Source organism: Colossoma macropomum, unplaced genomic scaffold (genome assembly GCF_904425465.1).
Source record: "Colossoma macropomum unplaced genomic scaffold, Colossoma_macropomum, whole genome shotgun sequence".
Classification (NCBI taxonomy): Eukaryota; Metazoa; Chordata; class Actinopteri; order Characiformes; family Serrasalmidae; genus Colossoma; species Colossoma macropomum.
This window is the reverse complement of record NW_023494804.1, coordinates 2,414,993-2,442,078: the sequence shown is the minus strand read 5'-3', so window position 1 is coordinate 2,442,078 and position 27,086 is coordinate 2,414,993. Positions and strand designations below refer to the sequence as shown.

The following is a 27,086-nucleotide window of genomic DNA, read 5'->3' as shown; positions in this document are numbered from 1 at the left end:
ACCATGAACACTTAAAGAACCATTTGCATGATTAAATAGTGCTCTGCATGGTGAAATTGTTCTTCAGATTAATGGCCATTTCACCATGCAAAGAACCTTAAAGCATGCTGATGGTTCTTTGAGTGCCCATGGCTCTAAAGCGAATCATTGTCTTTACTAAAGAACCCTTGAAGAACCATCTTTTTTAGAGTGTACACTACACTGAGTCATTTGTGTTTATTTAAAGGGATTCTTGGTCTAAAGGACAGTAAAGTTTACTATACCTTTTTCTAGTGCAAGTTAAATTATGCTAATGTAAGTTTACAGAATAAACAAGCAAACTAATTAACTAACTAACTAATAAATAAATAAGGTTTACTATTAATGCACAATGCATAATGTAAGTGTGCATTAGAAAATGTTATTTATGTTTATTGTGCGTTGTTGTTGTTTTGTATATGTTGTATTTTTATTGCATTTTAAATTGTGGTGTGATTTTATGGAGATTTTCACCTCTAATGCACAAAAAAGATACTTTTTCTTAGTTTTTAATGTCAGTATAAGCCTTTAGAAACGACATACAAATAAACAAGTAAACAAGTAAGTAAATAAGTAAATAAAACACGGTTAAGTAAATAAATACAGTAAATAAGTAAGTAAGTAAGTAAAAAACAAGTAAATAAATAAATAGTGCACATCAAACATATTGCATAATGTAAATGTGCATGTGTGTATGTCATTTTTTTTTTTTGCCAATTTATTTTTTGTTGTATTTTCTGGTATTTGCATTTTAATGTACAGTCCATTATGTCCAAAGAGAGTTCCCCAAAAAAGTCCCCAACGGAAAGTTCTGTAAGTACAAAACAATATAAATAAATAAAATAATACATTTTTAAAAGTTAATGTAAAACAAAAATATATGTGTATATGTGTATATATATATATATATATATATATATATATGTGTGTGTGTGTGTGTGTGTGTGTGTGTGTGTGTGTGCTGTTGCATGTATAATGCGTGAACATGCGAGAAGCTATTATTTCTTTTTGTGAGAAACAAAATAATCAGAAAAAGTTAACATGATGCAAACAGCTGAACGTATAATGCGCATGTGCAGTAGAGTGTGTGTTATTTGTTTATTGCACTATTGTATTGTTTTTATTGCATTTTAAGCTGTTTTGTGTGTTTACAGTAAACACTGTACCCTGTAAAGTACAGTAAATGACTTGTTTTTAATGCGAGTAGAAGCTTATATAAAGAATATCGTTATAAAGTTGTCGTTTCTGTTCATTCTGTCGTTTTATGTGTTGTATTTCATGAGATTTGCTTTAGGAGAGGCAGTAAAGTTTAGAGTATTTTTAATAAAACTACAAGCGTTTGTAAATAATACAACACAGCTGTTTTATGTAAAATGCACACGATGCATATTTTTATGTTTTAATATTGCATTTAAAAGTGCACTGCATTAAAAATTCCCTCATAAAAATAGGAATAAATATTTAAACTCATCGGTTTTACTTATTCTTAGTGCAACCTGGAATTTACAGGAGCTTAAAACAAACAACAAACACAGAAATCAAATCGAAACATAATCAATTATATAAAAAAACGCGAATAGCAGAAGAAGCGCGAGTTTGCTTTGATATGGTAATCACGCGTGACGTCAGGGCGCAGGATCAAAGCGGCGCGCGGGCACATATAGGGCTGCACACACGCTCTCTCGCGCACTCACACACTCACTCGCTCGCTCTCTTGCTCGTGCACGCACGCCCTCTGCTTCTCCCTCTCTCTCTCTCTCTTTCTCCCTCGCGCGCGCTCAGAGCACGAGCCAGTCAGTGCAGCGCATTCCTCAGCTGCATGCAGTGCAAGGGACGCGCGAGACTGCGAGACAGAGCGCAAAAAAGAGAGACAGAAAGTGGGGAGGAAAGCTCGCGAGCCGCGTCTGGATTTCGCCACATGATGCTCGTTTTCGCTTCTCCTCAGTTCTGCTCGGCTGGAGCTTCTCTCGAGCTGGATTAACTCGATTTAGACTCTTTTTTGTTTTTGGATTATTCCCCGCGGCGCTGTCTCCCTCAGCCTGGAGCTGGACCTACTTCAGTTTCGTGAAGGTGAGTCAAAAATGCGTTTCTCTGTTTTTTTGTCGCTCCAACTTTTCCTTAAAAGCGTGGCGGTAAATAATTGATTGATTTATCGTATAATTTCTGTTAGAATGATACTTTGGGTCATCCTGCCTCGTGTTTATAGAGTTAGAGGATAATGCATAACCCAGTTCAAACTTGAGACACAGAACTCAACTTTATAATTCAATTAGAAAAGAGTTATGAGTCATTTTGCTCCATATCATACAGAAAAAAGCAAAATATTAATGCTTTACCTGCTTTAGGTCTAGTTTTAGCTTTTTAAAGAGCCTTTTAAGTGTGAAACTCCATATTATCCAGCTCCACTGATGGTTCTTCAGGGGTTCTTTAGTAAATGGAACGGTTCTGTATGGAGCCATGAGTCATACAGAGAGCTATTTGCATGCTTAAATGTTTTAATGCATGGTGAAGTGGTTCTTCGAACTGAGGGAGAGCGTGTTGTGTATGGTCCTACATAGAACCTTTTTGAAAATGGTTCTGCAGAGCACCAAACAGGGTTACGATGTCAAGCTTGTAGCACAGCAGAACCCTTTTTGGGAACCATTTTCAAAAACAGCATATCATCCGTCAATAAGAAGAACCGTTTCAGCATGCAGATGGTTCTATCTAGAACCACAGAGCCCTTCCTTTTACTGAAGAACCCTTGAGAACCATCTTTTTAAGTGCTAGGTCGCTCACAGCGAGCTGTGAAGTGACTGGGCTGTAATTTCACTGGCTGTTTAGGCTGCATGCCTGAAGTGGAGCAGGAGATTAAATTTAGGCGTATGCTCGTTTGTTTGTCTAATCTGAAGCAGCTCCCGAGGGCACGGTGGAAAGAAAGTGCACGAAAAGGCCAGAAACGAGGTTCTCTGGTAGAAAAGGTCAGAAAAACCTCCGAAAATCTCTTTTGTGGAGCTCTACAGTCGGGTCAGCACTGGGAAATCTATAGTGTTGAACACATACAGTGGATTAAATCACTAAAATGCATGTAAATACAGTTTTAATCTGGATTAGTTACACAAACAGCACCAAATCTGACCTTTTATAGCTCTTAGAGTGAGTGCTTACGAGGAATTCTCCCATTTAGCCAGACAAAAAACACAGATTTAGACTCAATAAACAGCAATATAACAAAAAACATGATCATAATGGTAGAAATATATGTATATCTGCGATTAAGAAGGTTAATAATTAGGTTTCCACAGGATTAACGGTGATAAATGTGGCCTAAATGCTGCGTGAGGTGAGGCTTCAGCCGCTGGAGTCTCTATCTCTTTCTTTTCTCTCTCTCTGTGCCAGTATGCACTTCTACACGCTGAACATTCATGCTAGTTGTACTTTTTGCTCTTTTTTAGCTGCTCAGATTTAAAGAAAATGTAAAAATGCAAACTGTGTGAACTTTAGTTAGGAATTAGTTAGTTATTCTATGTAGATCTATATTTTAAATTTAAAATTTTTAAATTTTAAAGCCTAATCTTGTGAAAATGTGCAATCTGTCCTCACTCTGCGAGATCTACTCCGTTTCACTAAGTTTTAAACAGTAAGCGTGCTTTTTTATTTTAAAAATAACATTTAAACAAATTTATATATAACAATCCAGAAATTCTCTTGTTTTATTTGTATAAAACAACAAATCAAAACACATTTTATTGAAATATTCACAGATGGATCTCCTTTTTCATGCAAATGTAAACGCGTAAGTCCCTGATGAATGATTTGCACGTGTTTTGCATTTCTTTGTCCTGCCTAAAAGTGTGCTAAGTGTTACAGTCATGTTCCGAATGCGACCGTCAGTCCGGAGCGTGGGTGTGAAATGAGCTCTAAGCCTTAATTTTGCTGTTTTCCGCAGCGGGAGAGGTGCAGAGAGGAGCAGCCCGTGCCATGGCCTCTGGCCTTTAACTGCGACTGAATGCCAAGAAGCTGCTGAAGCCAGACAGTGTTGCGTGAGCACCTGCACCGTTTTCTTTCTGACCGAGTTGGATCTGATTTAGCAGCGTGAAGAGGATGTTTCCCTCGCTCTCGCTCTGCGTGCTGGCGCTCCTGCTCGTGTCCCAGCAAGGCTCGGGAATCCGATGGCTGTGAGTGTCCCACATTTCTGTTTTTCTCTCCACACATAGAGTTAATGTTGATGTACTCAAACTATAGACCTGCACGATTTATCGTTTATTAATATATCGCTGTTGTCGGAACAAAGCCTCATATCTCCAAAATGGTAACTTTACAGGAGAAGGAAAAATCATACTATACTTTTAATGTAAGTCAATGGAACCAGGATTTTTTCCAAGTCATTTTGGGCCATTTCTGTTGGTCTATTCATCATGAAATTCACACACAGTGTAAAGAGCAAATGGCATTTTCACATTATGTCAAAAACTGAAAAACGACAAAAATGGATATACAAGGTTTTCTTTTCCGACAGCAGCAATATATCAGTTATAACACTACGGCTGAGCAATATATCATTTGTTAATCGCAATACTGGCTTCTGCAGTACTTTAATTGTTTTTGCAGTATCATCCTGTGGCCTTACAATATGCAAATGAAGCCTCTTATAGCTAATTTTTATTGTACAGGAGGGATGTTTGCTAATCGTAATTATTGTAATATCGGTTTTTGCAGTGCTGATAGGCTGTAATATGCAAATAAGCCCTTTAATCTCAGCAGTTGTTTTTGCCCTTTAGTATTTATTTGAGTTTAATTATAATTTACCGTCTCCGTCCGCCCCCTTAACCCTTCCCGCCCCCCTCAGCTGCCACATATGGTACAAAAAAAATGTACGCTGAAATTGTCACGTCTTCGTCCTCAGTGTTGATGGTTCAGCTGTTGAGTTCTGCACTCTCAGTAATAAAGGTTCTAAACTTATAGCTAATTTTTATTGTACAGTAGGGATGCTTGTTAATCGTAATTATTGCAATATCGGTTTTTTGCAACCGTAATATGCAAATAAGCCCTTTAATCAATACATTTCATTCCGCTTTAGTGCTGTACAATATAGTAATTTTGTATCGCAATACTGGAATGTGAGATACTTTAACCGTTATTGCAACACTGGCCTTTGCAACACTGCTATGAAAGCTACAACATGCAGATGAACCTGCTAATAGCTATTTTCTATTGGACACAAGAGATGCACCATATATTGTTTGTTATCTGTTATCGTTATATTGGCTTTTGTGACACTAGTTGCAAATAAGCCTTTCGTTATATACATTTTTATTCTACACTAGTTCTGTTTTTGTTAGCTGTTATCACAATATTGGCTTTTGCCACACTGAGCTTGCAATATGCAAATGAGCTGTCTGATTAGTACATTTGTTGGGCTGTACAGTATATTGCTGGTTAATCATTATCACAGTATTGGCCTGCAGTTCAGGTAGGCTGAAATATGTAAATGAGCCTTCAAAGAAATTGAGCTGTACAGTACAGTAGGGCTGTACAGTGTATGTTTGTTTACTGTTATCGCAGTACTGGCTTTTGCGATACGCAGTATGCAAATAAGCTCTCTAATTAACACAGTGTATTGTTTGATGTGATACAGTAGAAGAATCTATCAAAAGTAAATGAGTTTGATCAAAATAATGCAGAAATTTCACATCAACATTTTTTAATATATGTCTTTTTTTCCTGACTCCCTGATAAAGGCTTGTTGCTGACTGAGTTCTTAAAGGTTTAATGTGACGATAAAATGACAGCAGCGGGCTTTTAGTTGGTTTTTAATTGTTTTAAAAAAGATAGTGCCTTGGAATTTCCTGATTTTTTGATATTGCAGGGTGTATCACAATCACAAAATGTAGCAATATAATCGCAATATGGTGTTTTGTCCATATCGTTCAGCCTTAGTTTACGAGCACGGCCCCAGTGCCGTATCCACTGATGGAAATGTGTTATTTCACTTCTTTTAAATGTTGTTGAAGTTTTGCTTTTTGGAAAATTCAGTGCTGAGCTTCAGTACTTTAAATTTCATAGTAAAATAAGTGAAGTGAAGGATTGTTTTCTGAATCTCAGCAGTTGTTTTTGTCATTTAGTATTTATTTGAGTTTAATTAGAATTTACCATCTCCGTCCGCCCCTCTAAACCTCTCCCGCCCCCTCAGCTGCCACATATGGTGCTGCTTTTAAAAAGCAGAAAAAAATAAACGTACGCTGAAATTGTCACGTCTTCGTCCTCAGTGTAGATGGTTCAGCTGTTGAGTTCTGCACTCTCAGAAATAAAGGTTCTAAACTGTCTCTGGGTCAGTGCCCCTCTTGTCACTGGGGTGGAACCCTTAAGGCTCCATCTCAGTACCTTTAGTCAGGGAACATAACTGAACCATAATCCACTGAAATGATATGTTCTAAGCTGTACTGACTCCACACACCCCGTCTCGTCTCCAGGCTTTTATTTTACTGTTCTGTTTAAATCATTCGGTTATGAAAAGAAACAAATACAAACTTTTCACCTGGAAAAAACTTATTTAAGGGTCACAATCAGACCTTAGAACCACTGTTGGAGCTTTGAGGGAACATTTACATTGTTTGTACCTTGATGAATGAGAAATGTACAGAACCTTTATTTCTAACAGAGTAGCTGCTTTAAATGTGTTATTTGGGCAAAATGTGTTCATATTTGTTCTGTGGCTCATTCTGAAATGGAAGTGTTGACTTGGATTTGTAGATGAGTCTGATACGCCGAACATTAAACCAGATAACCTGGAAAAGCTGGAGGGCTCGCACAGCCACTGTAACGCTCAGGGCACAATACAAAACACATGCTGCCATAAACACCTGCGAGTGGCGGGTAACGGAGGGGTGCGCAGGGTCACAGCTTATCATGGGGCAGAGAGCAGCGGCCCCTCGTCCCTAATCCGAAACAGGCTGAGGTGCAAGAGGCACTCGCGGGTTCTCACGAACGCTGCCGCATGTGTTTGTGAACGAGCGGAAAAGCCCAAAACTGGGTCAACAATAGACAATTCAGTTTATCTGCCCTTTAACAGCCACTTTTAGCGGCAGCTTTTGAGTTTTTACTGCTTGTTATTTATTAGTTTGTTTGTTTGTTCTAAAATGCCGCCAGAAAGCAAGGCAGGCCGTTCAGTTTACCAGCTTGAAGGGATAAATCTAACGTTGCTTTGCTGTTTAGATGGTTCAAAAACAGTTTCGTCTCATGAATGTTCACTACTTTCTTTGTTTGTTCAAAACAGTACTGAAAACAGGGTCACACAGACTTTAAGGGCAGTTTTTAACCTTTTAGGTCACTTTTAGTGTCAAATTTAAAGTTTTCTTAGTGATTTAAAACAGTTACATTCCACACAGTGTGTCCACTTGTTTGTTTGTTTGTTTGCATGGTTGCTTAATGGCTGTAGACATTGTCCAACCACATACATTGCAGTTTATCTGCTTTGAGATTAAATTTAAAGCTTATTTTGTGGTTAAAAACAGCCATGCTCCACGTGTGGCCATTAGCTTGTTTGTTTGTTTGTTTGTTTGTTTTGCAGTGCCTTAATAAAGTACTCAAAACCACAGATCAAGGTCAATACTGCACTTCACCCGCGCCTGTACCACTTTTAGAGTGAAATTGAAAGTGTTTTTGTTGTTTATTTGGTTTCAAAAACAGGCACGTTGTATGTCCGTCCACCAGTTTATGTTTGTTTGTTTGTTTGTTTTAAGAATATACCAAAAATAGGATCAACACGGTTTGTCTCTGTATCCACTTTAGAGTCATTTAACCATTTAATTTACATGTAATTATGGATTTATATAGTTAATTATATACTTAATACATGAAGAACAATTTAGACTGTTTATATGGTTCAAAAACAGCTGCGTCATGTACGTTTTGCTAGTTTCTTTGTTCTAAACAATGCTCAAAACAGGGTCCCTTTAGAGTCATTTAACCATTTAATTTTGGGTAATTATGGGTTTATCTAATTAATTACATACTTAGTACATCAAGACTGACATTAACATTCGTTTTTCATTCTGTGTGGACGAGTTAGAGTCTGTACTGCTGTTCTTCTGTTTGTTTTGGCACCAAAAAATGATAAAAAATGATAAAACTTGGTGTTTCTTTGTGCCAAACAAGCAAATACATACTGTCAAATTCAAATCATAATAAAATATCTCCTCTGAAACTCACAAACGCAGATGTGTTCTGGACTAAAAGTGTAGAATCTGCACTTTCCACACAGTTTCTCTGCTTGTTTCAGTCAGAAACAATTCGAACAAAACTACAACATGACTTTGTGCTTTTGACTTCTGTGCTGTTTACGTGTGTTCAGAGCTGCGTCCCGAACACGTCCACCAGTTTGAGCTCCTCTGCATTTCTCTGCGCTCCATGTGTTGACGAATGAAGCCGTTGGCGTTCTCTGACTCACGTTTTCGCCACTCTGCGGTCGCCGCCGTTTCAACTCCGGCCAAATGTGCTGGCCAGCGAGTCTTTCTTTCCACTGGCGATCAGTATTTGTTCCTTTTTTCCTTCCACAGGGTGCCAGAGATGGCTGCTAAATGATGCCAGAATCCCTTCTTCCTCCGTTTATATCTAATCCTGACAGATCGTTCCCCGAGATGGCTTCAGTGTTCGCTTGCGTTCGTTTGTGCCGCATTAAAAAGCGTCTCTCGCCGTTCGGCTCTGGGTCAGACATGCAAGAATAGTTTTACTAGTAAATTACCTTTGGCCAGCGTTCAGAGAAAACATATTTTACATGATGAAATGTTGTCTGCGTTTTCGCTGCGGCCACAGATGTGGATTTTTTTTGCAATATATGGATTTTTTTTTGGACCATATGGAATATCAATTCAGCTCCACTGCATCTTTAAGAGCTGCTAATTAGAACTTTCCATTTTTATTGCTTTCATTTCTACATTCCTTCTACTCAGCAGCTCAGTTTATTATCTGTCTGTGTAGTTTCAGTATCAATCTGCTGTATAAGCATATTAATACATATATTTATATTCAAAAGTTTGGGCACCCTGGGTCAAATGACTTATTAATTGTGATTTTGATGAATTTTTTTAGGTGAAAATATGTCCTTTACTGCACATTTTAACGCACAGTTACTGTTTATTTGCTGAACTGGACATATTGTGGAAAAAGATTAAAGATAAAATGTGGCCTGTGCAAAAGTGATTGCACATTTTACATATTTCATGTTTTATTTTTTTCGCAATATGTTAAACTCAGTAAATAATTAGAAATTTTGCACTTAAATTAGCATATTTAGGTTTATTTCCTGTAGAGGATGTTAACTTAATCAACAAATCGCAATTGCATGGCAATGTTCAAACTTTGTATGCATGTTTTCATGCATATAAGCAATTATGCACATTATGCACATGCGAACTGCATTATTACTGACAATCAGTGTTAAAACTGCCTAATTTTCTGCTCTCACAGCTAAAGAGGAGAATCTCCGTTCACTTTCAATGGCATGAATGATTCGCTGTCATATTCACAAAACAGAAACTATATTGGTGACTTTTTTTTTTTACTTTTAATGGAAGTTATTATAACAAATAATTTTGGCCCAAATACTTTTGGGCCATTCCCATTGGTCTAACTGTCTTGAAATGTTGGTGAATCATAATAAAATAAAAAATAAAATAATGAAAAATGATTTAAAAAATGGGCCTACAAGGTTTTGGAACAGTGATGTAAAACCTGATAGCATGGCTGCATGAACCTGTATTTGTACAATCATGCAGCTCATACAAATTCATTTATTTTAACAATTAAAGAGTAATTAAACCTTAATGACAGAATGAAAATTGTGCTGTATAAGAGGTTAAAACGTTTGTGCCGTTTGCCAGTTGTTGTAAAGCTGATAAAGTATTTAATTTCACCCAAAGAAATCCATAATTGCACAGCATTCGACTTTCAAACATTGACAGTGTCATGATGAAATTTTTATAAATTGGTGGAATTCCCCTTTAAGGGGTAAAAGGCTTACTTGTGTTGCTGGTCATTTTGAAGCTGTTTAAGTGTTTAGTTTGGTCTAAATTATCCATTAAAGGGGAATTCCACTGATTCCACTGTCAGAACTGTTCACAGTGGTGGTGATAGGAACCAGACGTCCACCTCTAAAAGCTCCCTCACAGAAAGTTACTGCATGAAATGGTTATGAATTCACTGCCTGATGTCTGATATGATAGTTTTGAGAGGATTTGGCCTTAAAATCCATTCATAGTGAAGGGATACATAATATGCAGGGCGCTGTGAGGCAAAATAGTCCCCAAAGAAAACTTATTATTTCAGATTTTCCACTATTTTCCATCATCAACATTCCACATCGCCACCGCTGAGTTTGTGTTCCTATCACCACCACTGTAAAGACATCTGAACCATTTCACAGCAAACCACTCTGAATCTCTCTGTTTGCATCTCACACAGTCAGCTTTGCAGGAATTTTGAAAAAAAAATGTTTGAATTCCCCTTTAACACTCTTTAATCTACACAATGTCCAAAGCTTTGTTTCTGTGTTTCTGTTATTTTGGCCTGATTATTTGTTCCTAATAATGTTGAGGTTGATTTCTGGCTCGTCTCTCTGCTCCAGGGCTTTATCCTCGTCGACTCAGCACATCAATAAGACGCAGCAGTGTAAGACGCTGCCCGGCCTGGTGTCCTCTCAGGCCCAGCTGTGCCGCACTAATCTGGAGCTGATGCAGACCTTCGTCCAGGCGGCGCGCGAGGTCAAGAAGACGTGCCAGAAAACCTTCGCGGATATGCGCTGGAACTGCTCCTCCATCGAGGCTCCGAAATACCTCCCTGACCTGGAGAGAGGTGAGCCAGACAAGCACGCACTGCGAAACTGATGGAGCTCAAAACACGTTTTATAGGATGAGATGCTGGTTTTAGCTGCAGCTGTGGTTGTGAATTGTGTACAGATCTGCGCTAAAGTGTCTTTGGAAGCAACAAACATGGTTAAAATGGATGATCTCAGCAGTGAGAGGGGCTATAGAAACACTATATGGGTCATTCTACAGAAACGTCCACTTTTCTGTCTCTCCATAGGAGTCACTGGTGTTACTGATCCTCGTTGGTGTTCCACATAATAAAGGAACACCAGAGACATTTTAATGAAAAACACATTTTACTAAATAACTGCTGCAGAGCATCAAACCACATGTCGTCAATCATGGAATATCCACTAAAATATGGAATTTAATCCATTTATATTGTTTTTTCACAGTTACCTCAGAATAAAGTGGGTCACACCAGTGACTTCAGCTAAAAGCTTCATATGAAATCATGAGCTAAATGAGAAAATCTCTGATAACTGAAAGACACAGTGGACTCACCATGAGCTTTTCTTCATAGATCCTCAGAAAACAGGTAAAAGGAAGTCGAGTGATGTCATCAGTGTGACTTTTATTTCAAAATAAGAGATTTTTTGTCACACAGTAACACCAGTGACACGACTCCTGGGGACAACTTTCATTATATGTTTTATAATATTTATTTGCCATTTGTTTTCTTTATATCATTTAATGTATATATTCAATAGTCATGTATAGATTATTGTAGTTAAAATTGCAGAAAGCACCAAAGAAGGTTCAAGCTCAACATCTTAACAAGAACACTTTTTGGTGCTATATAGAACCCTTTTCAAAAAGGTTCTATTCAGAACCATATACAACAGATTCTCCATCAATCTGAAGAGTGATTTCACAATGCAAAGAACCAATTAACCATGCGAAAGGTATTTTGAGTGCTCATGGTTCTATATATAACCGTTTTCTTTGCTAAAGAACCCTTGAAGAACCATCTTTTTTAGGAGTGTACACTTTGGAATGTTTACATACTGCATAAAACTCATTTATCTTTTTAAAAATATTGAGAATAATTAGGTTTTGCATGATTTGGGCCCCAAGTTTACTGTCACTGTCATAATAAAAGCAGAAATGTAAATTTAGGGCCATTTTTGATGGTTCCACTGATCATTTTTGTGGGTTTCACTGATCCTGAAACGCTCACACAATGTTGAGACCAGCTCATGTTTTTAAATAGTGCACAAAAATGAAACATGAACGAGGTTTTGATATGACAGCGATGATGTGTAACTGAGTAACTGAGTAGCCTAGTATACTGAGCTGGTCAGCACCCATCACAGTTAATAACAGAGTAATAATCCCGTCGTTTGAGGAGCTAAATGGTTCGCGTCCATTGGCGGCCGTTCTAAAGGCGTTAAAGTGACCACCCACGTTTTCTCCCACTGCACTGTGGACTCCATTCAGCTTTCAGTGGGTCAGAGGGACCTGTTTAATTGCCTGAGGTCGAAGTTTACGAGGAAGGGCAGCAGTTTTAATGGCTGCCCACGACGGCCTTTAAACTCTTTCTTCTCTGACCAGAAGTCTGTCGTCCTGTTTGCTCTTCATTTCAGGATAAAAGGCTTCATCTTCTCATCTGTATCTGAAAAAAGAGCGCGTTTGATGAGGAGTGTGAAGCATCCTTGTTTTCCGTAACAATAGAACCCATTCTGCCCAGCGATGGTTCAGATAGACGGTCAGGAGTGGAAGCTGATCTGCGCTTCTGTAGTTCTGAGCCATTTAACCCATTTAATATGTATTACCATTCAAATGTGATAACATAATTACACAATTAATTACACTGAATTTCAGGAACACTTTACTGAAGGGCAGTGTTCGTAAGGCCACATAAGCCTTTTGTGGCAACTGACAATGCAAATAAAGGTTTATAAAGGCTTATTCTTTTATATATTTATACTTTGATGTAATTTCACATCATCAAGTGACGCTTGTTAAAATAAGCCTTTTTACGTGTTTACAGTCGTATGCAAAAGTTCAAAAAGTGGTCAAATTCTATTTTTTTGTTGATGTTTTTTCAGTAAAAAATGACGTTAACATCCTCTACAGGGACCATACTTCACATTTTAATGCACAAGTACTGTTTATTTGCTGAAATTTAACATATTGGGGGAAAAAATAAACCAAAAATGTGGTCTGTTTAAAAGTAAAAACAGATTTTATGTTTCAAGTTTTAATTTTTTCCTGTATGTTAAATAGAAAATAAATTGCGCACAAAAATTTGCAAATAAATGCCATATTTAAATATGCTAACTTATTTTTTACTGAGAAAATCAACAAAAACATAGAATTTGACCACTTTTTGAACTTTTGTAAGCATTTATAAAGGCCTATTTCAACAAGCGTCGCCCGCTGATGTAGAATTAGTATAAAGTATAAAAAATAAATAAAGGAATAAACCTTTATCAGTGATAATGTAGGTTTATGTCAGTTGTCATGAAAGGCTTACGTAACTGGTGTCGCGAGTGTGACTGAAATTCACTGTGCTAATTAATTGTGTAATTATGGTAGCACATTTGAATAGTAATAAATGTATTATAAGTGTATTATAGAAAATATATAATAGTCAGCAAAACGTGTAATTTGGACATGTTCAAACTTTTGGCGTATGACTGAATTCAGGTTTATGTCAGTTGTCATAAAAGGCTTATTAGGTTTCAGTGACAAGAAAATATCAAAAATAAAGGATTTTTGGTAACACTTTACTGTAGGATACAGTTCATAAGGCTACATGACACCTACATAAGATTATCGTGACAGCTGACATAACTTTACATAAATGTTTATAAATGCTTATTCCAATAGACATCATCTGTCATAAAGGCTACTTTAGCTAACTGATCAAAATTGGCAAATGTAACCTTTATAGTGGATGACGTCTAATGGAATAAGCATTTATAAACAGTTATGTAGGTCTATGTCAGTTATCGTGACAAGCTTATGTAGCTTTATGAACTGTACCCTACAGTAAAGTGTTTTTCTTTTTGTAGAAATCTGTAAACAAACTCCAACTTCTAGGCACCGATCCCTCGTATACACTCTTAAAAAAGGTGGTTCTTCGAGGGTTCTTTAGTAAAGGCAATGGTTCGATTTCAAATCATGAGTCCTATATAGAACCATTTGCATGTTCTCTGCATGGAAAAATGGCTCCTCAGATTGAAGGTGAATGTGTTGTATATGGTATATTTTTGAAAATACAGCACCAACAATGGTTCTGCTGTTGTTATGATGTCAAGCTTGTAACAATAGAACCCTTTTTGGTGCTGTATAGAGCCATCTACAACACATTCTCCATCAATCTGAAGAGCCATTTCACCATGCAGAGGACCATTCACACACCCATAGGGTTCTTTGAGTGTTCATGGTTCCATGTAGAACCATTATCTTGACTAAAGAACCCCTAAAGGACCACTGACTATCTGTAAATGCTTCACATTGATAATAAACTCTCTGGGTCAATTCAGTCGATTATCAGCAGTGTTAAAGGGGCAGTCCAACCTAAAACTGAAAAACTTTAACATGTTGTCACATTTAGTAATATTCTGCGCAAATTGCGTCCCTCAGCCGCATCTCATGGTTTAATATGCATTTCAACCTTCATCGTTCTTTCACTACTCGCTTTTAAAAGATGGCTCTTTAAGGGTTCTTTAGTAAAGAAAATGGTTTCATATAGAGCCATTAACACTCAAAGAACCCAAACGGTTCTTTGCATTGTGAAATCACTCTTCAGATTGATGGAGAATCTGTTGTGTATGGTTCTATATAGAACTTTTTTGAAAAGGGTCCTAAATAGCACCAAAAAGGGTTCTTCTTTCGTTACCATGTCAAGCTTGTTACAATAGAGGAACCATTTTGGTGCTATATAGAACAACTTACAGCACATTCTCCATCAATCTGAAGAACGCTTTCACGATACAGAGAATCATGCAAAAGGTTCTTTGAGTGTTCATGGTCCTATATAGAACCATTTTCTTTACTAAAGAACCCTTGAAGAACCACCTTCTTAAAGTGTGTACAATACCCAGCATACATTGCCCTGTAAAGTTCCTTCCACCTTCAAGCTGCATCATCAGAAGGGGGTTTAGTCGTCTTTAAACTCTAAAATCTTTCTGTAGAGATTTTCCTGCTGTCGGAGGAAAATGCCAGTGGGCATGTTTACATCTGATAAAGCAATAGTTAGTGTTTTCCTGCACAGACTCAAAACATGACCATAATGGAAGCCAATGGGACGGTGTCTCAGCAACCGCCCATTGACCTCCATTATAAGTGCATTTTGAGTCTGCTCTCAAATGTATCACTGCTGTCCGAACAAAACCTCGTATCTCCATTTTTGACGTTTTTCAGTTTTTGACATAATTTGAAAAGGCCTGTTTCTCTTTACATTGTATGTAAATTTGATGATGAATGGACCAAAAGAAATGACCCAAAATGACTTGGAAAGACATCTGGTTCCATTGACTTACATTAAGAGTAAAGTATGTTTTCTCCTTCTCCTGTAAAGTTACCATTTTGGAGATACAAGGTTTTGTTCCAACAGCAGCGATATGCTACAAATGCAGCTGATACACTACAAAAATAGCATCATGTCAAGTGAAATGATCTTAAATATAGTCGCTACATGTAATATTTCCCATTTTGAGATGGTTGTACACTTATTATAAGATTATTTACTTGTTTCAGGTAATTTTATTAAGTGAAAGTATCTCACTATAGTGGCAGATAAGTTTGCTGGTTTAAAGCTCATTTCTTAAAACAAGCAAACTTATCTGCCAATATAGTGAGATACTTTCACTCAGAATTACCTAAAACAAGTAAAAAATGTCAAGAAATAAGCTAGATAATCTTATATTAAGCTTAATAAACAATAATCTTAACAGGAGAAATATTAGACTTATTGAGTATAAGATAATTTACTTGACAAGATACCATTTTTTGCAGTGTAGAGGCTGAAAAATGCCAATGTATTCTTTTGAATTTAGGGTTAGTAAGTTAGTAGTTATTTAGTTGAATGTAATTTAATGGCAGGATAAACTTTTGCAAGGCACCTACAGCCATAAAATCAAGCATTTTTTTGTTCGTTTGTGGTTTCATTACGTATGCGTCGCCTCACAATTAAGGTTATGAATACACTGGGACGTTAAGCTGCGCAGCAAAATCACCAATTAAACGAACACCTACAGAGTTAACTGGACTGTGTGGCGTCCAGCGCTGAGGGCTTTTATACCAGCGTGACCTAAGTGTTAGTCATGCTGGATTTAGCTGAAGCCGTTTGAAGCTTGTTCTCTCTGGAAGAGACTGACAGTCTCTGCTAGTCTGTTTCCATTTGTCTGAGTTTCCCTGTTTTTTGTGTATTTTATTTATTTTGTTATGATATTTGTATGGTTGTATGTCATAATCTATTCGTTACATGATCACTTTCCACCGTGTCTTTATCTTTTAGAGTTAAACATACTCTGCGCCTTTAAAACTGATATGCAAATATGTTCTGTTCTGATTGGCTGCGCCTCATTCAGAAAGCAGTCGCCTGGTTAGCCCCACCCATTCCCACTGAAGTTCTAAAGAGTGTTTCAGCCTGGACTGCTTATCACTCCTTATAACTTTAGTGCGAGTGGGCGGGGCTTAACTGCTGTAGGTTGAATAGGTGGGTCTATGTAAATGCATTGGTAAATGTGTGACATCACAAAAATGGACATATAGTTCTGGTTCTAAAATCTGATTGGCTGAGCGACACTCTAAGACGGAACACACAGTCATTCTCATTCTCTCTCTCTCTCTCTCTCTCTCTCTCTCTCTCTCTCTCTCTCTCTCCTTCTCTCTCTCTGTCTCTCTCTCAGGGACGAGGGAGTCTGCGTTTGTTTACGCTCTCTCTGCGGCCGCTATCAGTCACACCATAGCGCGGGCATGTACGACCGGAGACCTGAGGCTGTGCACGTGTGGCCCAATCCCAGGTGAGATACCTGAGCCGGGGTACAGGTGGGGCGGCTGCGCGGATAACCTGCACTACGGCCTCCTCATGGGCTCAAAGTTCTCAGACGCGCCGATGAAGATGAAGAAGAAGCCCGGCTCACACGCCAACAAACTGATGCACCTGCACAACAGCGAAGTGGGGCGGCAGGTAATAAAGCTCACCTGTTATACTAAAGCTCACCTGTTATACTAAAGCTCACCTGTTATACTAAAGCTCACCTGTTATACTAAAGCTCATATGTTACACTAAAGCTCACCTGTTACACTAAAGCTCACCTGTTATACTAAAGCTCACCTGTTACACTAAAGCTCACCTGTTATACTAAAGCTCACCTGTTATGTAAAAGTTCATTTGTTACACTAAACCTCAGCTGTTACACTAAACCTCACCTGTTACAATGAACCTCACCTGGTGATCTAAACCTCACCTGTTACAAAGAACCTCAACTGGTGATCTAAACCTCACCTGTTAAAGTGAACCTCACCTGTTACGCTAAACCTCACCTGTTACACTACATCTCAGTTCTAAACCTCACCTCCGTCATGCCAAAGCTCATCTGTTACACTAAAGCTCACCTGTGACACCAAACCTCACCTGCTACACTAAACCTCACTTGTTACATGAAACCTCGTCTCTTACACTAAACCATACCTGTTACACTAAAGCTCATCTGTTACACTAAAGCTCAGCTGTTACACTAAAGCTCACCTGTTACACTAAAGCTCATCTGTTACACTAAAGCTCACCTGTTACACTAAAGCTCACCTGTTATACTAAAGCTCAGCTGTTACACTAAACCTCACTTGTTACACTAAAACTCACCTGTATCAGAATTACTGCTGATGTCACCTATTATAGTAGTCGCCACACTCACCTGTAACAAAGATGAAGTCTAATCTTCTGCACTGAGACTCACCTACACTGGTTTCAGTTTCTGTACTAAACCCTTCCTCTCTCTCTCCTCAGGTGCTGAAAGACGCGCTGGTGATGAAGTGTAAGTGTCACGGTGTCTCGGGCTCCTGCTCCATTCGCACCTGTTGGAGAGGGCTACAGGACCTGAAGGAAATCGCCATGGACCTGAAGGCCAAGTACCTGTCGGCCACCAAGGTGGTCCACCGGCCGATGGGCACGCGCAAACAGCTTGTGCCCAAAGACATCGACATCCGTCCGGTGCGTGAGAACGAGCTGGTTTACCTGCAGAGCTCACCTGACTTCTGCACAAAGAACGAAAAACTGGGCTCGGTTGGCACTCAGGAGAGGTGGGTACTGAGACACCGAGGGGCACTGGGAGACAACATCATTCTGAAATGAAGGGTCTTAATAGGGGGTTTGTCCTCAGAGCGTCCCATTCAATTGGTCAGTGCTTTTCTGTGGAAGTTATACAAGCTGTGTGAATGCTTGTCAGCAATAGGTGCACCTTACAGGGAAGGTCCACCGATTTTTAAAAAAATTCCTCCATAACTCAGTGTGTGAGTGGTTCAGAGTGGTTTGGTGTGAAATGGTTCAGATGTCTTTACAGTGGTGGTGATAGGAACCAGGGGTCGCCATGACTACAACACAAATATAGACATTTTATTTACTATCCAGAACCACCAGTGAACCGACACGAGTCTTCTGAGTTTATATGGAATGTTGATGATGGAAAATAGTGGAAAATCTGAAATAATAAGTTTTCTTTGGGGACTATTTTGCCTCACAACACCCTGCGTATTATGTATCCCTCCACCATGAATGGATTAAAAGCCAAAATCTTCCAAAAACTATAGCAAAAGCATGATTTCATATTCACAATCATTCCATGTAGTAACTTTCTGTGAGGGAGCTTTTAGAGGTGGACGTCTGGTTCCTATCACCACCACTGTGAACAATTCTGACTCTGTAAGTTTCTCTAGAACGGAGTGATTCACACCAAACCACTCTGAATGAACTTTGTTCACATGCTAATCATTTAATTACACAGAAATTTACAAAAATAAGTGAAATTCTTAATCAAATCCAAATAATCTAATCATTTCTTCAGTAACTGTAAGTGAATGGAATGGAGGTCAGAGATTTACAGCCCTGATTACCTGATTACCTGTTTACGGCTCGGCGCTACAAGTCTGAACAGCTCAGAACAGACCAGACTGATTTACTGACTGACTACTGGTTACGGTTTTAGGGCTCTGTGGTTTGAAGTCACCAGTACTCTGCCTGTTTGTGAATATATGGCTTTTCAAAATGTTTAATCAGTCTGTTGATGCTGATACATAAACCTGTATGAATGTGTAAATCAGGACTAAATCTGGATCAGCATTACAGAAACATGTAACATTTATTTCTGTAGGGTCACACATGCAGTAACATGATCAAAATGCAGATGTTTTAGTGCAGTAACTCATCGTCACCTTTCAGATAACAGCAGAATATTTTATAATATTTATTTGGCATTTGTTTTCTTTATGTCATTTAAATCATATATTTCATAGTCATGTTTAGATTATTGCAGTTCAAATGGCAGAAAAACATGTTTTCTACCTCAAAATATGGCCTCAGCCTTCACACATGACTGTGAGGACGAGCTCTTCTGTGGTGCCTGGAATTCTATATGATTGATTTAAAAACCAGTATTGCTAAATTGAGGCTCAAGAAGGTGTAATTAAAATAAATGATTGTTTTATTTTAAAATATAAATTAATTGTAACCCTAACATGTTTTTAATATATCTGTAAACGCCAGGGACACAAAAATAGACATTAGAATGTAGAATGACCCGTATACACACACAGTGGGGTTCAGACGTCTGAGAGTACATTAAAATCTGGTATTTTTTATTTAAACCTTGAAATAAACGACAAAGTTTTAGAACATTTTAGAAAGTCATTCTGCACACATTGTATACTCTGCACACTCTGCACACTCTGTACACACTCTGAACACTCTCTGAACTCTGCACACTCTGTACACACTCTGCACACTCTGCACACTGTACACACTCTGCACACTGTACACACTCTGCACACTACACACTGCACACTGTACACACTGCACACTCTGCACACTGTACACACTCTGCACACTACACACTCTGCACACTCTGCACACTCTACACACTCTGCACACTCTGTACACACTCTGCACACTTTACACACTCTGCACCCTCTCTGAACTCTCTGCACAATCTGTACACACTCTGCACACTCTCTGAACTCTCTGCACAATCTGTACACACTCTGCACACTCTCTGAACTCTCTGCACACTCTGAACTCTCTGCACACTCTGTACACTCTCTGAACTCTCTGCACACTCTGCACACTCTCTGAACTCTCTGCACACTCTGCACACTCTCTGAACTCTCTGCATTCTTCTGAAATCACAGATATTTACTGTCACCAAATGCGGCGGAAATGTCTCACATAACACGACCTGTTTATTTTACTGCACGTCCAGCTCTCTGTTTCTGCTCTTTAGCATTAATCTCTCTTTTTCTTTCTTTCTTTCTTTCTTTCTTTCTCTCTCTCTCTCCCTCCCTTCCTTTCTTTCTTCTCCTCTCTCTTTCTCCTTCTCCTCCTCCCCCTCTCTCTCTCCTGTTATCTCAGTAATGTTGTTATTCAGGGAGTGTAGAAGCTCTCAGCTGATTTCAGCTCTCAGAGGAAACGACTGGCTGAGATTAAAGCTAACAATAAATAAACAATAATAATAATAATACCTGCTTTGCTCTGCCAGATGAGGGTCGTATAAAGTCTGAGGTTTAGATGTAGTGTAGAGGTCTGCACAGGCCCGAATGAATGCCTGAACCCCAAACCCCCCCCACAACACCCACCAATTTTGAGACCCGACCCGATCAGGCCCAAGTGGTACTGCAGAAGAGTTTATGCGGCTTTCTTTTAATTTCGTCCATGGTGGGAAATAAGAACTAATGACGAATTATGTCAAAATAATGTCTTATTATGTCAAAATAGAGGCTATTTATGTCAAAATACTGACTGATTTTTGAGACTCGGTATACTGAAATATTGACTGAAATACAGATATTATAAAATGGAGAATATGTTACTGTTTTGAGAAAATAAGTCATTATTTCTCCATATTGAGTAGCAGTAAAACAGTGAAGCACCTCCAGCTGCTAAAATAAAAGTTCTCTCATTATGATTTTTAAACACTTTTCATGTAAAAACATGCGAGAATATATACGAATAGCAAAAATGCGCCTCCCTGCTGTGGAGTGTAGATCTTCCCATATTAGTCCATTAATTTGCCTCTTTTAGTCTCCCTGATAAGCTGAAGTCGTGCAGTGTGTCGTGTGCACTCAGCGCAGATAGAGATCCTGACGGCTCGTATATTTAGCGCTTCCCTCTCAGTCACAAGACAAACTGGCCTCTCTTAATCATTCAGCAGTGTCGACGGTGCCATGTGTGACAGTACGGCCGTCTCTGTGGGGGTCTCAGGGGGCTGGAGGCATAGTCATAGGACTTTAAAAATACATTTTAGGCCAAAGGAGAATTCCACCCATTTTAAATTTCCTGCATAACTCAGTGTGTGAGATGTAATCAGAGTGATTCAGAGTGGTTTGGTGTGAAATGGTTCAGATGTCTTTACAGTGGTGGTGATAGGAACCAGGCGTCGCCATGACTACGACACAGATATAGACATTTTATTTACTATCTAAAACCTCCAGTGAACCTACACGAGTCTTCTGAGTTTATATGGAATGTTGATGATGGAAAATAGTGAATAAGTTTTCTTTGGGGACTATTTTGCCTCACAACACCCTGCATAATTATGTATCCCGCCACCATGACTGGAGTCTAAGGCCAAAATCTTCTCAAAACTATCATAAAACAGTGTCTCAGTCATCAGGCAGTGAATTCATAACCATTTCATGTAGGAACTTTCTGTGAGGGAGCTTTTAGAGGTGGATGTCTGGTTCCTATCACCACCACTGTGAACAGTTCTGAATCGGTAAGTTTATCTAGAATGGAGCGTTTCACACCAAACCACTCTGAACGACTCTGTTTCACCAGTAATTTTTAAAAAAATGGTGGAATTTCCCTTAGAAGGAGGTACTAAAATTATTAGCTGATATTTAAACAGACAGAATTTGACTTACAACTCGACCTGAGTGACTGAGAGGCTGGAGGAAAGCACATCTCATCTCCTCCTCAGCTCCTCAGTGCGAGCCTCGCTGGGGCCCGGCCGAACATCCTCCTCAATATAAGGAACGTATTTAAAGTGGAGTCTGAAACATCTCCCTGCGGCTCAGCGATGATCTGTATTTCTGCTGAAACGAGTGCTGTGGTCTCCACAGGAAGCAGGAGGGCTGTTAAAAGATGTCTTTCCACTTTAGAGTCGAATTTGACGTGTGGTTTTACGGCTGCAGAGTGTGAAACTGATTCAGAAGGGTTCGTCTGCACCGCACGGCAAACGATTAAGGACACTTAGATTTCGTTTTTAATACAGATTCCTGTGTTTTCTTTTTCGTTTTGCTGTAACTCAACACATTAAATAGAAAGCTGTTTAGATTTTGCCATTTTTCTGTGCAAAAACTGTAAAACTGGAGGCAGGGCTGGGCAATATGATAATATATATCATTATTATGATCAATTATGTTACAATAGATGAATATATAACACAATATGCTCTTTTGAACATATTGTGTGTACATAGAACACTGAAAGAGAGCAAACTTAGTCCCATTTAATGAATGAAATGAACCTTTTAGCCAACTGTGTCTGAACACATCACAATTAGACCTCCGCATTTAACCCGCCCGTGCAGTGAAACACCTTCTCAAGGGCACTTCAGTCATGTACTACCAGCTGAGGGGATCGAACCGGCAACCTTCCGGTCACAAGGCTGGTTCCCTAACCTCCAGCCCACGACTGCCCCCTAACTGCAATTAGCACTGGCTGCGATTAGCAAGGTGCTACATTAGCTGGAATCAGCAAAGCACTACATTAGTTAAAATTAGCAAGATGCTAAATTAATTGTAATTAGCAAGAACACTTTTGGCTGGGATTAGCAAGATGCTACATTGGCTGAAATTAACAAGGCACTCCATGAGCTGGAATTAGTAAAATGCTGAACTAGGTGGAATTAGCATTGGCTGGGATTAGCAAGGTGCTACACTAGCAGGAAATTAGCCAGATGCTGCATTAGCTTGAATCAGCAAGGCAGTGCTTCAGTTAGAATTAATACGATGCTAAATTAGCTGGAATTGGCAAGACACGTTTGGCTGGAATTACCAAAGATGCTACACTAGCTAGAGTTAGCAAGATGCTACATTGGCTAGAGTTAGCAAGGCACTCTGTTAGTTGGAATTAGTGAGATGCTAGCATTGGTTGGATCAGCAAGGTACATTAGTTAGAATTGAAAAGATGCTAAATTGGTTGCAATTAGCAAGACGCTACTGGCCACAATGAGCAAAGTTCTATACTAAATGTGCTACATGGACTGGAATTTGCAAAATGCTAAATTAGCTGGAATTATCAAGGCGCTATATTAGCTGGACGTTGCATGTAGCGAAACAGAATCTTAGCTGAAATCAATTCCCAGCACATCAATACTATCAAAACCTGTGAACATAATGATTTTTATTCAATATTTGGCCTACTGGGTTGCACTAATTGCAGCTAGTGTAGCATCTCACTAATGCCAGCTAATGCAGTGGCTCGCCGCCCTCACGGCACTCGTACTCGCGTTTCTCCTGTCGCCTGCTCCTCTCCCTGCGGTGGCGAGCCTGGGAGACAGTTTAACTTTAGGAATAGCTCCGTTCTCGGTTTTAAATAACGACATTCTTCACCTCCTGCTCTCGCTCCCAGCAGCCGTCCCCTCTCTCAGCACACAGGCCATTAACGCCACACAATTATAAAACAATGCACTTACGGAGAGCGGCCGGCGGAGTGTGATTTATGACAGGGCTATTCTCCGCTCACTTTAGATGCCTCGGGCTTTAGCGAATGAACGCAGAGCCGCTAGACTGAAATACCAGGCAGAAACGTTCCCCTGGATACAAATCAAATGCCTCTTAAATGGACTTTATGGAGCTTCGGTGTTGAGGATTTAATGGGTGCTCGAGACAGACTTTTACTGTAGCTGGGATTTTACATACAGACTGAAGAGGTGCTGGATACTCAGGCCTGTGAGAAGCTCTTGCACGTTCGTTCACGTTTGTGTGTCTGGAGCTTGTTTTAAGGACAGATTTATAGCTCTGTATAGGTTTCTAAGTGCCTAAGAGTTTTAATAACTAGCTAAGAGGTTATTATCATTTCGCTGTGCATTCAGTTTGTGTGAATGGGCCTCTATGATGGAAGACCAATGTTTTCTTTTTTAAATTTAGTATGTAAACGTTGTTAAAGTTCATACAGTCCACATACATCCACACTGTCCAAAAAACAATAACATACATTTTTCTCAGTTCTTATTTTTCTGCATCGTCTGAGCACAGCAACTGTCGTTTACGTTGTGTGAAAATTTCATGATGAGTGGACCAATAGAAATGCTTACATTGAATTACATAAAATTACATTTTATTATACGCATTACATTACATTAGTATACATATATGTATACATATATCGTCACTTTCCAAAAGCAACCAAGTATCTCCACTTTTTGTGTTTTTTACTTTACTCAGCATACTTTGAGTTCAGCAACTGTCCTTTATATTGTGTAAAGACTTCATGATAATTGGACCAATAGAAATTATATATATATATATATAGTATCATTGACGGAAAAGAAACACAGCAGTAACCATGAGCTGCTGCAAGAAGTGCCCTTTATTGAACATACCGGCAGAAAGGGCCACATACAGGACACTGAAACCGTGGGGAAGGTCACCAATAGCCCTGCTCTTCACCTCGACAGTGACCCCCCCCCACAGCCCCTGACACCAAACAACACAAATAACATGTACACATAACTCAGAGTAACAGACAACAACATAAACAACATCTAGTCCCTTTGTTGGAGGGTTTGGGCTACAATGAGTCCTAGAATGAATCTGCCTAGCCTCCAGAGTATCTATCTGTCTGTCTATCTATCTATATGTCTGTATGTCTGTCTGTCTGTGTCTGTCTATCTATATGTCTGTCTGCCTGTCTATCTATCTATCTGTCTATCTGTGTCTGTCTATCTGTCTGTCTGCCTGTCTGTCTGACTATCTATCTATCTATCTATCTATCTGTCTATCCATATGTATACATATCGTCGCTGTCCAATGAGAAACAGGTATCTCCCAAATAGTAACTTTACAGGAGAGGGTAAAAACACTTACCTTTCAATGTAAGTCAATGTAAAAAAAAATGTTCCAAGTGATTTTAGAGCATTTCTATCGGTCCATGCGTCATAAAATGTTTACACAACGTAAAGGACAACTGGTGTGTGGAAATTATGTAGAGAACAAAAAATCGCCAAAAATTGAGATACATGGTTTTCTTCGGACAGTGACGATATGTACCCTTACAAGTACAGCAGTGGTTCTAAGGTCTGATGGTAAACCTTAAATAAGTTTCTCCAGGTGAAAAGTTCGTATTTGTACCTTTTCATAACTGAATGTTTTAAACAGAACAGTAAAATAAAAGCCTGGAGACGAGACGGGGTGTGTGGAGTCAGTACAGCTTAGAACATATCATTTCAGTGGATTATGGTTCAGTTATGTTCCCTGACTAAAGGTACTGAGATGGAGCCTTGAGGAACCACCCCAGTGACAAGAGGGGAACCGCCCCAGTGACAGTTTAGTACCTTTATTTCTGAGAGTGTAGTGTCGTATTATTGTCTTGCTTTCCCATGTGTATTGGAGGAGAATGGGCTGTGTTGGTCTTAGGGAATTGTTCTTGCCACTGTCGCTCTTGGTAACGCTCGTTTAGAGCTTGTAAAACGTGCTATAGTAATAAACTGAGTTTAATTGAACATGCTAGCAATAACAGCAGCTTTCTAAGGCTTAAAAACATCAATAACTCTCCACAGTTTAGTTTCTTCAATATTAAACAACTCTTTCTTTCTCTCCTCCCCTCTTATCTCCTCTATCTCCTCTGTCTCTGTTCCAGGCAGTGCAACAAGACGTCCAGCGGCAGCGACAGTTGCGACCTGATGTGCTGCGGCCGAGGCTACAATCCGTACACCGAGAAAGTGGTTGAACGCTGCCACTGCAAATACCACTGGTGCTGCTACGTCACCTGCAAGAAGTGCGAGAGGACTGTGGAGAGATACGTGTGCAAATGATTCGGATCTCCTTCTGAACCGCCCCGATTCTGGAGAAGAACCTACAGCTAGCCCTTTGATTCTTCGGGTTCTGATGCAAGTTAGAGTACGCCGGAGCTCCGGGGTTTGGCAATTTCGCTTCCTCTCAATCCAGATTTTATATAGAATTTCTGCACAAGGAATTCTAGTCCTTTTTTTGGATCTCTGACTTTCAGACCTTACCCAGCTTTACCCACTCCAGACTTCCACAGATATAACCAAAGCACTACGCTACTACAGAGAAGGCTTAAATTTGTCTTAAGCTTGCATATTTTCGAGGAAAAATGGTATTTTTTTTGGTTTGTTTTATGAATATTCTCAACAAAACTCCGACCCAGAAGCTGGACTTTGATTTGCATGAACTGGACTTTTCCGTTTTTTTTACGAACAAACGTCGGTTGACATAAGTGTGACGAAATACGAATGAGGTTTTGTTGCGAAGGCCGTCCTAAAGTTTGTTGTTGTTGCGTTTTCAAAGAATACATACGCTTTCGTATTTGGATATCGCAAGCTATATTTTCTTATACTCTGTAATGGTGCCTTCTACCTTCTTCGACGAGGAAGAGCTCTCCTAATAACGACCTGGAATTGGACAAGGGAATTGGAGAGTGTTCAAGGGAATTCCAGTTATGAATTTGGAGGGATTTGTGCGTTCGGATGGTACTTTACTTTTTTGGAAAGAAGCATTTATTGGACTGGGAACAGTAATAAAAGACCAAACGGACCTTCTCGGATGTGGAACTGTGTGTATCAGCCTGAGTAGTTCACCAGTATGAGAAAATACCAGCATTTACCTTTGTATCCTCACCAAGAACGTTTTGGACTCTACGTGTTGTACCTTACATTTTTTATCCAACGTGCAGGCGACCGCGGCTGCTACAGCAATACTACAAGCAGTGCCACATCATGAACCACTTATCTGTGGATGTACATACTGTCATTTTTGTATGCTGAATTAAAAAAAAAGAAATATTTATAGACTAATTAAAGAATCTTTACTGAA

The 27,086-nt window shown here is 39.2% G+C and overlaps 1 protein-coding gene across 1 annotated transcript; it reads left to right on the top strand.

Annotated features, from left to right (window-relative positions):
- The first annotated feature begins 1,721 nt into the window (after positions 1 to 1,721).
- Positions 1,722 to 27,086, top strand: wnt11 (wingless-type MMTV integration site family, member 11). The gene is made up of 6 exons (XM_036595789.1): positions 1,722 to 2,088; positions 3,947 to 4,175; positions 10,622 to 10,848; positions 16,727 to 17,007; positions 17,827 to 18,119; positions 25,891 to 27,086. The coding sequence occupies exons 2-6, from the start codon at positions 4,102 to 4,104 to the stop codon at positions 26,063 to 26,065; spliced, it is 1,050 nt and encodes a 349-aa protein (XP_036451682.1). The 5' UTR covers positions 1,722 to 2,088; positions 3,947 to 4,101; the 3' UTR covers positions 26,066 to 27,086.